General features: G+C 40.9%; 1 protein-coding gene across 8 annotated transcripts in view; it reads right to left on the reverse strand.

Moving 5' to 3' along the window:
* PLXNB2 (plexin B2) overlaps positions 1–12,850 on the reverse strand; it is a 252,479-nt gene that overhangs the window by 48,177 nt on the left and 191,452 nt on the right. For all 8 annotated transcript variants that reach the window (XM_030237867.2, XM_030237869.2, XM_030237868.2 and 5 more), the window contains 4 exons: positions 10,130–10,222; positions 8,859–8,940; positions 3,472–3,644; positions 1,170–1,318 (listed from right to left, as the gene is read on the reverse strand). In XM_030237867.2, coding sequence (XP_030093727.1) covers positions 1,170–1,318; positions 3,472–3,644; positions 8,859–8,940; positions 10,130–10,222 — 497 coding nt within the window. The remainder of the gene's footprint in view (positions 1–1,169; positions 1,319–3,471; positions 3,645–8,858; positions 8,941–10,129; positions 10,223–12,850) is intronic.

Below are 12,850 nucleotides of genomic sequence, written 5' to 3' on the forward strand. Positions count from 1 at the left end.
ATCAAAAAGCTTTAGAAAAAGCCAAGAGGATGGGGAAATTCTTGTAAGGATATGTTGCAATTCAGTGTAGCATTTGCAAACACTGAAAATAGGGAATGGGGAAAGATGACTGGTTGGAAGTACATGTAAATGCAGGAGTGATGGCAATAAAATTGGGAAGCAGTAAGAAACAGCTATTCTTTACCTTTTTCAGTCCTAGAGGCCTGGGAAGCTTCTAAATGCCTAATCCACACATTGACTAAAGCTAAATATTTTTCAAAAGCTAAAAAAGAATCACTTAGGTGTCTTCAAAGTCACTTTCATAACATGCCACAGGAACAGCAAAAAGTTCCTGTCTTACAATTGCAATTATAGGAAGGAAAAGAAAGCCAAGGCTTCAACTGCAGCTTTCAAAAGTGAATGAAAGAAAAATCCATCATTACTCTTACATTACTACTGAACCTTCCTGCAATGCTTTTCATCAGCTAATATCAAAAGGGTATTTCCCTCTTGAAATTAGAAGCTTGATATAATCTGTAGTAAACACCTAGATACCTACCTAGAAGAATTTAGGCATTCTGTTTTAATTTTTGGCACTCCTTAAGAGTGTGACAAGTAACCCATAAAACATCCACCAACCTGCTTAGGCAATTCAACATCCATGGACTTGTTGGCTTAGAGATGAAACTTAGTCATCTACAGCTAAACCTAAGCTCTGGGCTCCCTCCCTCACCCCAGGCAAGAACCTCTGTGGTTGGACTAAAGAGATTTAAGCTTCCTCTTGTTTTCCCTACTTTCCCATAAATCTTGTCTGCTTGGCTTCATTGTGGTTCAGATTTAGCAAAGTTTTAATGACTAGATGCACATGTAGAATGCCTTTAATTTAAAAAGAAATCATCTTGATATATGTGCAGTAATAGTTTATGAAAGCTTTTCAATCAAGTAAGCAAGAAACTTCAATCAGGAGCAGGCTGGCAGTACACCATTGTAAATTTGTTCCTGTATTACAATCTGTAACAATATTAAATAAAGAATCAGACATGTTACGATGAAATATTGCATGAATATCATAGCAATAGTTATTTCTTCAAATGGTAATTTTTTGTAACCAAAGAAGATCATCTTTTCTTGAAAATGCTCAGAGGTTCCTTTTTTCTTCTAAAATCTTGTGAAAAGCATCCATCAATTACCTTGTGGAAACAGAGTAGAACTCTTCTTTGAAAACACATTCCTTGTCTGCCACTGTTATATTTTTTACATCTTCTGCCTTTATTCCCAAATTAGATCCCATTATGGTCAAAAGAATTCCACCACTTAGTGGTCCGGTTTTTGGCTCAATCTGTGTTTGCATAAGAGACATGAAAAAAAAAAAAAAAGAAAATTAAATACTGCAGTGACTATGTTGCTCTTCTATATTACTTAAAGCTACTTTGACTTACCAACATTTGAAATGCAGATGTTTCTTGTAGGACAAACAAAAAACATGCTATGCAACTTTTTAATGTTAATTAATCTGTTAGCTCAGAACTAGTATTCAACAGCTGAAGATTTCATGTCTCCTGTGGCAGACTGTTATGTACAAAACTCTTGCCTGGTGTTTATTCTATTTTAAGTTTGCTTCCTCCACTGAAGTACTGTGAATTTGAAAAGCAAATGCATTGCACTCTTCTCACAATCCTTCCACAGAGCTTTTCCACCATTCTGTTGCTGTGATTTTATCCCTTTAGGTTCACAGCAGAGCAGTGCCCTTTCCTAACACACAGTGCTGCCCCACATAGTGTTTTCAAAAATTCCTACAGTCCCTTGATTTTCCTTAGTGCATCTCATGGTAGGGTGCTTCATCATGGGCTGATGCTAACCAAGTAATTTGCAAATAAAATGAGGACAGAGAAGATCATGCAGTTGCAGTGGACTGCTCAGACTGGAATATGGCCCTAACAGGCACTTCAATTCAGACTATTTGTTGGGAGGATAACCTGCTGCCTTCCTACACAATGCTTGGAGCACCTTCAGCAAGACCTTTTCAGGTCTTCAGCTTTGGAGAGCTGCAAGTTTGCCATCAAGAAGAGCGAGGTTGCACTTCAGTGCCTGCTCCATCAGAATCAGTCTCTCAGGTCTAAGCAAGTCTGAGCACAGCGACGTGCCTGCCTCTGCTGGCTGCCTAGCCACTGGCAGTCCATCTGCACTCAACCCAGAAACAAACTAGCTGAAAAGTTACTCAGCTATTTGTCTAGCTCTTTCCAAATGTTAGTATGAACATAACTAAATCTAAAGCTAATGAAAGGTCTGGAAACCTAAAATATTTTAGTATTTTTTTTTTTAATCCACAATAATGTAGAAACAGTATCCCAGGTGAAAACACTTTTTTTTTAGATTTTCCTTTCCTTTTTTCTTAAATCATGGGCGCAGATGCTACACAAGTATTCTCCACACATTCTGTCAAGCTGCTAGGGTATTTACCTTCCTTGTCAGACTTCAGCTGTTTAACAGACATTTCTTAGATGTACCCTCATGGCCAACCCTCCTCAGTGAACTGCAGGTGTGCCAGTAGGCACATTGCACCTCTAACTGCACAGTCTCCAGGGATGCAGAGTCTCTACCAGTTTGAGCCACAGGTTTCAGACACAGCTCCTACTGAGTGAAACATCCTTGCTACAACTCTCAACCTGTGTCATACAGTTATCACATTTTGTGATGGCTTGGGATGTGTTCTCATCAAACAGTGTGTCAGAGTTTCTAAGTGCAGATACTACTGCTGCAGCAATTTAGATTTGCCCAGTGGAAGCACGTATCACTCTTTTCTCAACAATTATGTCCATAAAAGCAGCATTTGGCTTGTTTCTGGAGAGCACACGGATTTATGACTTTCTTTGCCTGCTGATCCACCAATGTGGACAGCAATCTTCCCTGACCCTGAGTGAATGCTCCAACTGCAGAGTAAGCCAGGTGCACACTTGGCCTCTCTGACTTCTTACATTCAGTTCCTACAGCCTTGGATTTGATGCTGGTGTGGACTGAAAAATATCACTGACACCTGGGGAACACTTTGTGACGCAGAAACAATCTGCTCCCTTAATTAATACTATTTAAAAGTCTACCTTGAAGCCTGTAAAAGAACCTGTTATGTATTTGTAGTTCCAGGAACAGTGAACATCTCTTACAGGCTCATTTCAGGTAGAAAGGGCTTCATGAGAAAAAAAATCCATGCTAAGAATGCAAGAATCAAATGCCATGTTTTAAGCATGCACTGCTACCCTGGCTTCTGATACAGCAAGGTCAAGGCTTGAGGCTCAAAGACTCCATTCAGTCTCTATTTTGAGTTTTTACAAATCTCTCACACACATCACTACTGACATTATTTCCTTTCAGCTATTTCAGAGGCTTACTTAACACCCCAGGAAAAAAAAAAATCTGCCTTTCAGTATGATCTTGCTCGGCTGCTTTCTCCTGAAAAATATTATGCTGGTAGGGAGAGGAAAAAAGCAATCTTACACCAGTGATTTCTGGAGGAGGACACGTGTCGGTGGGGGCAGCACGACAGAGCTTCTCATAGAGGCACTTGCTGGGCTTGCCATCCTCCTCACACCACACACACCTGTACTCGGGCCGGGCAGCCAGGCACAGGCTGCAGTCGCTTCGTCCGTAGGAGCAGTTGTACAGAGTCACTGCGAGATGAACAGCAAACATATTTAGATGTTTCTCTCTCTTTCAAGGATATTCAGTGTCCTTTCGGAAGGAAAAGTAATGCTCTAAAGTTCAGTAGAGTCACGTCAGTAATATGTGCAGTCTGTGCTTAACCTCTGAATGATGCGGAGAGAAAATTTTATTTTTTCCCTATGGAAAAACCTGACATTTATCCATGTGCACAGTATGACTAGTCTGCAAATATATTTCTGTCACTCACGCACTGTCAAAACATTCAAGTACAAAGTCCTTACTTTGACTAACCTCACATAAAATTGTTTAAAGACTAATTCAAAAATTAGGTCCTCCTGGAGCATCCCAAGTCAGATATGGAAGGTATAGACTCTGCATGGGTGTCAGTAGGGATGGGCATCAGCTGGCATGGGATCTCTGCCAGTTGCAGGATTAAAGGAAGAGAGCTGCCTTTGTAGGCTGTTTCCAGGACCTTTGGGACTTTCCATAACCATTACTCATGCCTGAACCAAATAGAAAGTTAACACTTATTAAAATGTTAACCTTTGTTCAAGTTAGTACCTCTGTGTTTCTTCATTCTCCTCTATTTTCTTGAATTTGTTTTCTCTTTTGTCTTGAACTGTCATCCTGGTGTACACCTTGTTCCTTTTGTAGTGGGGTTTAGTTCTAGCTTTTCTGAGTCAAGAAATCAAGTCTGATAGTTGTATCTCTCTAACTGATGAAGCAGAGACCAACTGTCCCAGACACTAAGCTTGTTTTGGCCCCCATCAATCTCCAGCATGATGCACAGTCACTGAATCAAACTAATTTTCCCAAATAGATGCAAAGCCTTGAGACATATCTCGGTGGTTCAACACCATAAGGAGAGCCTGGGCTTACAAAAAAAACCATATGGAGATGCACTTGAGAACAAGCCCAGAAGAAAACAGACCACACAGAAAAGATACCACACGTTTCTCTAGGGAAAGTGAGCAAGTTGCCCAGATTACCCAGCATGGGAGTGCTGTGCCTCCCTGGACAGGTGGGGTGATTATTGTAAAGAGGAAAACATCTTGCTGCCTGCTTTTCTGCTCCTTTTTCCCTTGCTTCTCTCTGCTCTTTGCTGCTGTGTTTCTGGCCACACAGCCTCTCACCCTCTGCCACTGAGGCTCTGCCACTTTTTGAGTCTTGTAAATCAACTTAACTTAGCAGAACAGCAGAAAGCTTTTTAGGTTTCCTCCTGTGCTCTTTCAAGAGTTAAATGTGCTGGCAGATGGGAATGGGGTATACAAGACAGAGTCTCGACATCTTCCCCTTCCCTTCATTAAGTCCCAAGAAACAGTAGCTTCAGTGACACTGAAATCTTTTGAAAGAGATTCATACCTAAAGATGCAGGAAATAAAGGAAAGTAAACAGATGTGGACAAAAGTAAATCCTTTTGAGATGCATCTAGTAAAGGCCATTAAAAGCATCTATTTAAAACAAGCTTTTACTCTCAGAGGAGCAGGGCTCTACAAAGGACATTGGCAAAACCATCCTCCAGTCAGTAGTATTTCAATACACTTGCTATCTTCCTAGATAACAGCAGCAGCAGTAGCTCTTGAAATCTAATTCCAAGAGACTACCATGTCAGATTTCTAGTGAAATGAAAAGTAAAATGAGAATGCTAGTTTTCCATTATTTTTTCAGCAGTGGCCTTATTCCCCTGCTAGGCATGAACAATATTGCAGATGCCCAAATCTTGGCTAGCCTCTGCCACTTGCAGGAGAACATGTTATCCCATACAGGCAGTTTTTCTCTAAATGCTGTATGTTTAAACCCCTCAGCATTCAGTTTCACAGCTAGTCTTTAAGATAATGACAGGTTTTTTTCTTTCCCTTACAGTGAAGAGTTAATGCAGTGATGCAGCCTGATTTTAACCCTTTCTTACCTATAGTCAGCATATCCACTTGATTTCAAGTAGCTTTACAAGCACAAAATCAGCTGAAGAAACATTAGAGGTGCATGCAAAACTGAGGGACTTTGGCATTTGTAAAAATGAATCAATGAGAAAGAGCATCCATTTGATTCAATCTCTATCTTGAACTTCCAAGGAATTGATGAGCACAAAGCAGGAGTAGCATCCTTTACTTTGTAAACTGAGCACATCAATATGGAAGGCACTGAACAACAAACATAAACCAAGTAATATTTCCTGCAGTTTGTGTGTCAGTTATCCACTCTTTGTGTTGTTTTGTGGATATAGTGCTGGGGAAAAGCACCAGACTGACAGCCCATTGATGCTGCTCTTTGCTTTGTGGACAATGGCAAGGACAAGATTCCTCACTGGGAATCGCTTTTATAGGAAGCAGATTGCTTTCTCATTCCAGGACTCTGAAAGACTGCTACTGCACAGACTTGAACAGGAAATAGTGTTGAGCAAATCTTCCCCTTGGCTTCCCAAACCTTGCATTTCCCACCCAGACAGCCACATGGCCACCAGATACAGCATGGGAATATCTTTACTGAATTACTTTATTACCCTTCATTGGCTGGATGGGGATTCTTGTTCCACCCCTCAGTAAACAATGTCAATGTCAGCACTGCAAAATCTTGATGTCCCTCACATCCAGTTGCTTAAATGCAATGAAGAAAGCCACGATAGCCTCAAAGCATTAACTGCTCCCCTTGTTCACTGATCAGCTCATTATTTGTACCAGCAGCAAGCTACTCATTAGATTCCAACTCTTATCCATCACCTTGAGATACCAGCTGTGATATCATCGATAAAAGGACAAAGGATAAAAGGGATATATTGGATTTCACACTGTTCAGAACCCCTGATGGCTCGAGATGTAAAAATGCTATCATAACTTAGTATTCACTAAGTGTCATACAAAGAAAGGGTTCTTTCACTGGCAGGTTCAAAGGTGCTTCTCAGCAGCAGCCATATACCCAAAGCCAATTCTTTTCAAGATGCATAAAAACACATTACGCTCTGGATTTCATATGGCAAGGGAGTCTGAAAGTCAGAAAGAATTTGGATTTTAAAAAATCCCTTTTATACTGAAAAGAGACATCTGTTGATAATTTTTCGAGTCCCCTCTTGGAAGTGTTCTATATTTCAATTTGAATGATAACATTTCTTTAATGATTTAGCCACTTTTCTGTTTTGTTTTGTTTTTAATGTTTTTTCCTGACTTGGAAAAAAGATGTTGGGAATATTTTGTCAAAAGTCTGCAGTTTTAAATATGACAGCCTCTGGAATGGAAATTAAGACAGTCTGAGATTGTAATATGACCTCCCCATAAAATTCATGCCAGGTCCTCTTTTAAGTCTTTTAACACTGCACACAGAACCATAAGGAAAATCTTCTAAAAACATAGTTCATGCTGCCAATATGAAAGGGAATAAATTTAAATATTGTACTGTTGGAAAAATGGTCTGAAGATTTATTCTGCAGAGGAAATTTCTTGGGGTACTAGTATTTTCCTGATGCTGTCCCATCATGTAAGTAACAAGAGAGTTGCCTCATAGGTTAGCCAATATTCTGCCTTAAATGTCAGTCCAAAGACATGTAAGGTAGGTCCTAGATACTGCTCCATTGATTTTAAGGGTGCTTTCTTACCTCAGAACTAGGCTTCATTGCTTCTTTATTGTATGTTGAAAAGAAATGAAATTTATATTCATAAAGAGATTTTTATCAGAGATCAAGTCTTTGTGCTATAACTTTTAATTTATTTTTTAATAGAAACGAATGAATAGATAATGAGCTGAAAACACACTGAATGTTTCTGTTTTCCTGATGGCCAGCTAACATAGGGACTGCAGAACCTGTCTGAACTGAGACACAGCTAAGAGATGAGATTTCAGGTAAAGTCCATATGAGTGGCTGTGACAAGGATCCTCTTTCTGCTGTTTGACGAGGAAAGTTCATTGAGGAAAGGAAAAGATCAATGAAAGAAAAAATCAAAATGCTTAAGTGTTTAATTTTCATACTTAAGTATGAACTGGGAAGCTTTGCTATTAGGATTGCACTTCAGAGCAAAAGCAATCTTGAAAATTATAGAATCATAAACTCAGAATACTTTGGGTTGGAAGAGACTTTAAAGGTCACTTAGTCCAAATCTCTGCAATGAGCAGGGACATCTTCAGCTAGATCTAGTGATTTTTGAGACTGTCCTGTATACAGTCAGCAGTTGCACTTGATGATCCTTGTGGGTCCCCTCCAACTCAGGATATTCTGTAATTCTGTAATTCTGCATAGAGACCCATCCAGCCTGAACCTCAATGTTTCCAGGTATGGGGCATCTACCATCTCTCTGGTATCCACAACATAGCCCTGTATTAGCCACTGTGGAGAAAACTAACTCAACCCCAGTTGAAACGAGCACAGCAACCTGTGCCAGCCTCCCCTTAAAAAGCTTCTTCCTTGTATATAGTCTAAATCTACCCTCTTTCAGTGTAAAACCTTTACCTCTTGTTCTATCAACAGTCCTGCAAAAAAGTTTGTCCTTATCCTTTTCATAAATGACATTTATGTACTGAAAAATTGCAATAAGGTTTCCCTGCAACCTTCTCCAGGCTGAACAACCCCAACTCTCTCAGCCTTTCCTCACAGGAGAGCTGCTCCAGCCCTCTGATCATATTTGTGGCCCTTCCTACTCTGTACTGATTCCAACAGGTCCACGATGTCCTTCTTATGTGGCATGCCCAGAGCTGGGTGCAGCACTCCAGGTTGGTGTCATGAGAGGGGAGAGAGGGAGAGAATCCCCTCCCTCACCCTGATGGCCACGCTGCTCTTGATCCAGCCCAGGATATGACTGGGCTGCCCCCACACATTGCTGGGTCCACCCTGTCATGTCCTGTAGGACTGCTCTCAATCCCTTCATGTTCCAGCTTGCATTTGTGTTTGGGATTTCCCCAACCCATGTGCAGGACCCTGCACTTGGCCTTGTTGACCCTCCCGAGGTTTGCAAAGGCCCAGCTCTCACACCCACCAAAGTCCCTCTGGATGCCATCCCCTCCCTCCAGCATTGTCACTGCACCACACTGCTTGGGTGGTGTCCCTGGCAAACTTGCTGACAACACAGATGTTTAATGCATTGGTTTAACATTAATAACTTTTGATCTGTCAGCTTTAATTGTTTCACCCAAACCAGTAAAACCTTCAAACATTCTTATTAACAAGACTCCAGATTATGAAGGAATTTATTTCTGTTTACTGTAATTAATCTCCCTTTAATCCCATATTTCATACTTACCCATCAGTTTGCTGTCAATCTTGACCTTATCTGTTTTTATGGATAAGTTAAGTTGTAGGGTCTCATTTGCACTGTAGGAAAACTAGAAAAGATGACATAATAGAGATATTTATATCTTCATTTGGCAAGGATAATTTAGTGTATTTTCTATGATTCTCAATAATCAGACCTGTAAAGGTTTTTAGAAACTCTCCCAAGCCTTATGGCTTTTTTTCATCTTGGGCAGATACATTTATAGAAAAATGCTTTAATGGGCCTAATCCTTCACAATTAGAATTTTCAAGTACCAAGGGACAGCAATATCTGGATACTTGCTTTTCATTAATTTAATTTACATTTGCTTATAAGTATCAAAGCAGCAAAAGTGCTGTTCAGAGGCAGTAAGTATAGCTGCTGACCCTGCTGAGTTCTCCCTTCCCACACCATCTGGCCCCATTACTTCTGTGGGCACAGCAGACTCGCACCACATGGAGGGGAAATCTCTTGCATCTTTTACAGTGCAGCCTCCTCATTTTACAGCCAAATCACAAGGTTCACATGCTCCAAGACATGAGCTTCTGCTCATGCTGAAAGAGCAGCCATGACAATTGTTGGGAAACAAGAAGAACAAATAAAAATACAGGCGTTTGATAAAGCAAATGCTTTGTGCTAGGCACAGATGATGCATAAATGATCATTAATTCTCAAAACTAGTTAGTGAGCTTGTAAGATATAAAGTCAGCATAACATTTGTGAGTCAAACTTGGAGCTTAGAAAATAGACAATTTTTAAAATATTATTTCCTTTCGCAATAAAACAAGCAAGAGTGAAAGAAGCATAACTACTAGGTAGCCAAGCAACAGCATATTGTTACCATTCCTACCATTCCCATTTTACAGATACAAAATGGGAAAGATAATGAATTGGAATGTGGAGAGGGAGGGCACTGAAATTCCTGCATTTTATCCTCAATGATTTCACTAGATTGCATAAAAAGGGAATAATAAAACAGTAGTGGTCTCAAATTCCTCCAGAGACAGTTCAATAATTCCATGGGTTACAGGTAGAGAAATCAGGAAGAAAGATTGGGGGCTTTAAGGGGAGACTTCAGGAGCTCTGAGCCAAAATGGTAGACTTTGACTACTACTGCCAAAGGAGAATCTCCATCAGAGGTGACTTTTTTCTGAGGGAAACACATGTTATCTATGTAATTCTGGACATATGTGGCTACTGGAAAAGTTTAGAAGTAGAACTGAGCATATTTGGTAGGTGAATCATATTTTCACATTTACCTCTTTACTCACGAATGAAAATTTTCCTTCATCTGACTCATCAACAGGAGCTTCAAATTCAAATTGGCTGTTTCCAACCACAAATTTTTTACCCTAAGGATGAGAAAATTTCAGTTTAGAATTTGTATAGCATCACCAAGCATAGTAAAATATCACCATGCGATATCTTGTTCAGCACTGGAAGTAATCAAATCCAAATGGAGAAGGCTAACTGCTTACAGTCATCTTCTAAAGCAATGCTAGAGAGAAGCTGAGCCAGAGCAATCTGTGACTTTGCTGCACTCCCCCAACATTCATTCATGGTAGGCACACCAAGAAGTTCAAGGAAAGCAAGATCATATACAGCACTCTGTTTTAGGGAGCAATAAGAAAAAGCTGAGAGATGTGAATACTGGATGGCTTCACACATCAGATGTGTTATTTACAGAGCTGTGTGAGTTCTGCCCTTAAAGGTTTTCTCTGTAGGGATTCTGGGCAGAGTTTTCCATGCAAGAGTTGCATGGGAAACTGCAATGAACATCTCTCAGCTCTCGCTGCCTTTTCTTCAGCCTTACCGTGACTCCAGCTGTATTTCCACAGAACTGTCTTCAATGGCAGCACTAATTTAAGGGTGTTACTACCTCCTAGACATCCTCCCCTCTCTTCTCCCTAGATCCTAAATCTATTGATTCCTGTCTTAAGTCTGTAGCACATATTGACTTCCACTGCACTGACAAAACTCTCAGCTTGGCTGCTCTGTGATTCAGTCAAAGAACTTGGCTGGCTAAAAACCTCATCCCATGACATTGTTTCTGTGCTGGGTCAGTCTCCTGCCCATAGGACAGACATGCAAACAGCTTTGCCAGAAGAATACCAGAGAGAAGTGAGTAGCAAGGATATTTTCATACACTAATGTTGGTAAAGAATTATGAAATCACAACTCACTTGGGGACAAGACAACCTTCGCCTTTACAAAATCACAAAATGGTTTGGGTCAGAAGGCACCTTCAAAGACCATCTAGTCCAACAGTCCTGATATAGGCAGGGACATCTTTCCCTAGAAAGCCCCATACAACCCGGCTTTGAACATTTCTAGGGGTAGGGTACACAAAAGTTTCTTGGGCAACCTGTTCCAGTCTCTCATCATCCTCATTGCAAAAGATTTCTTCCTTATCTCTTTAAAACTACCCTTTCTCACTTTAAAAAATGTCACCCCTTTCTCTAACCCTACAAGCCCTGGTAAAATGTCTCTCTCCATCTTTCTTATAAGCCCTTTTCATATATTGGAAGTCCATAAAAATGCCTCTCAGGAGCCTCCTCCAGGCTGAACAACCTCAACTCTGTCAGCTTTTCTTCATAGGAGATGAACTCCAGCTCTCATCTTCCCTCTGATCATTTCCATGTCTCTTCTCTGGACCCATTCCAACAGGTCCAAATCTTTCTTGTACTGGGAACCCCAGAGCTGGATGCTATACTCCGGGTGAAGTTTCAGGAGAGTGGGTTGGAGGAAGATAGATCACCTCCCTTGACCTGCTGGCCACATTTCTTTTGACGCAGCCCAGGACACTATGGTTTTGGACTGCAAGTGCACATTGCCAGCTCACATCTAATGTTTCATTCTCAAGTCCTTCTCCATAAGGCTCCTCCCAATCCATTCAACGCCCCCTCTGCATCAACCCAGGTGCAGGACCTTCTCACTGGCCTTGCTGAACTTCTTGAGAACTTCACTGTGGATGCAGTCCCTGGTTTTGACCAGAGCCATCTGAGTCTGGAGTACAGCCGGCGAAAACACAATGGTTACTTGATTCCTCTTTTCTGCTCCAAAGGTTAGTACATTGTCTCCTGCTATCATCTATGTCTTGTGTATGAGCATCTTACCGTTTTCATTTGTAGCAACTTCTTCAGTGTTGGAAACACAGGTACCTTCTGGTACCTAGGTAATTAGGTTTTACCTAATTAATCTGGTACAGCAGGTTTATCTAAATAATGCAGTGGAAAGCTTTCCTATTGCACCTTCACTGTGACAGGTTGGGCAGTGGACATGAGCCCACCAAGGTTTGGGGCTGAGGAGGACAACGTGTATCTGCACAACTAACCAGATAAAGGTTAAGACAGACTTGAGACTCTGGGTGGTCAGTTTATGGAAGAAAACAAATCTTTTACTTCTTCCTTCTTGAAAGCTAGATATAGAAAATAAGCTACTGCCTGAGCTCTGAAAAGCCGGGTCTGAAAATTTACATCCCATTCTGCCTTACAGAAAACATATACATAGTCCAGGTTTTAAACCATCTCCTTACAATTATTTTTTATAGGAATGCTTCCTTGTTTTCCTTGCCCCACATGTTTTAATATAACGTATTTTTCATAAGTGTTCAAATTCTGCTGCTCCTGTGTAAGGCTTTCCCACATGCTTAACAGCGGGCTCTGGGAGAGGGGGAGAGCTGTGGTGTGTGTGACAGCTGATACCTGGAGTGCATTGAAATCAGGAGCTGCTTACCAGGCTCTTGAGCAGAAGGCAGCAGAGCTCACAGTCATAGTTTGGGGGCAAGAGATATGTAGCAAGCACCAGGAAGCAGGTTACACATCAGACACACATGACAAAGACAAATCCAAATGGGAAATTACTTTTAACGAAAATCTTTGGCGGGCTAATAAGGTTATCTTGATGCTGGTACATCTGTCTCTCCTACTGTGCCAATCTTTCAAGGACTCAGCTGGAGAATGCCTCTCAGAAATTGCATG

Source organism: Serinus canaria, chromosome 1A (assembly GCF_022539315.1).
Source record: "Serinus canaria isolate serCan28SL12 chromosome 1A, serCan2020, whole genome shotgun sequence".
Taxonomy (NCBI): domain Eukaryota; kingdom Metazoa; phylum Chordata; class Aves; order Passeriformes; family Fringillidae; genus Serinus; species Serinus canaria.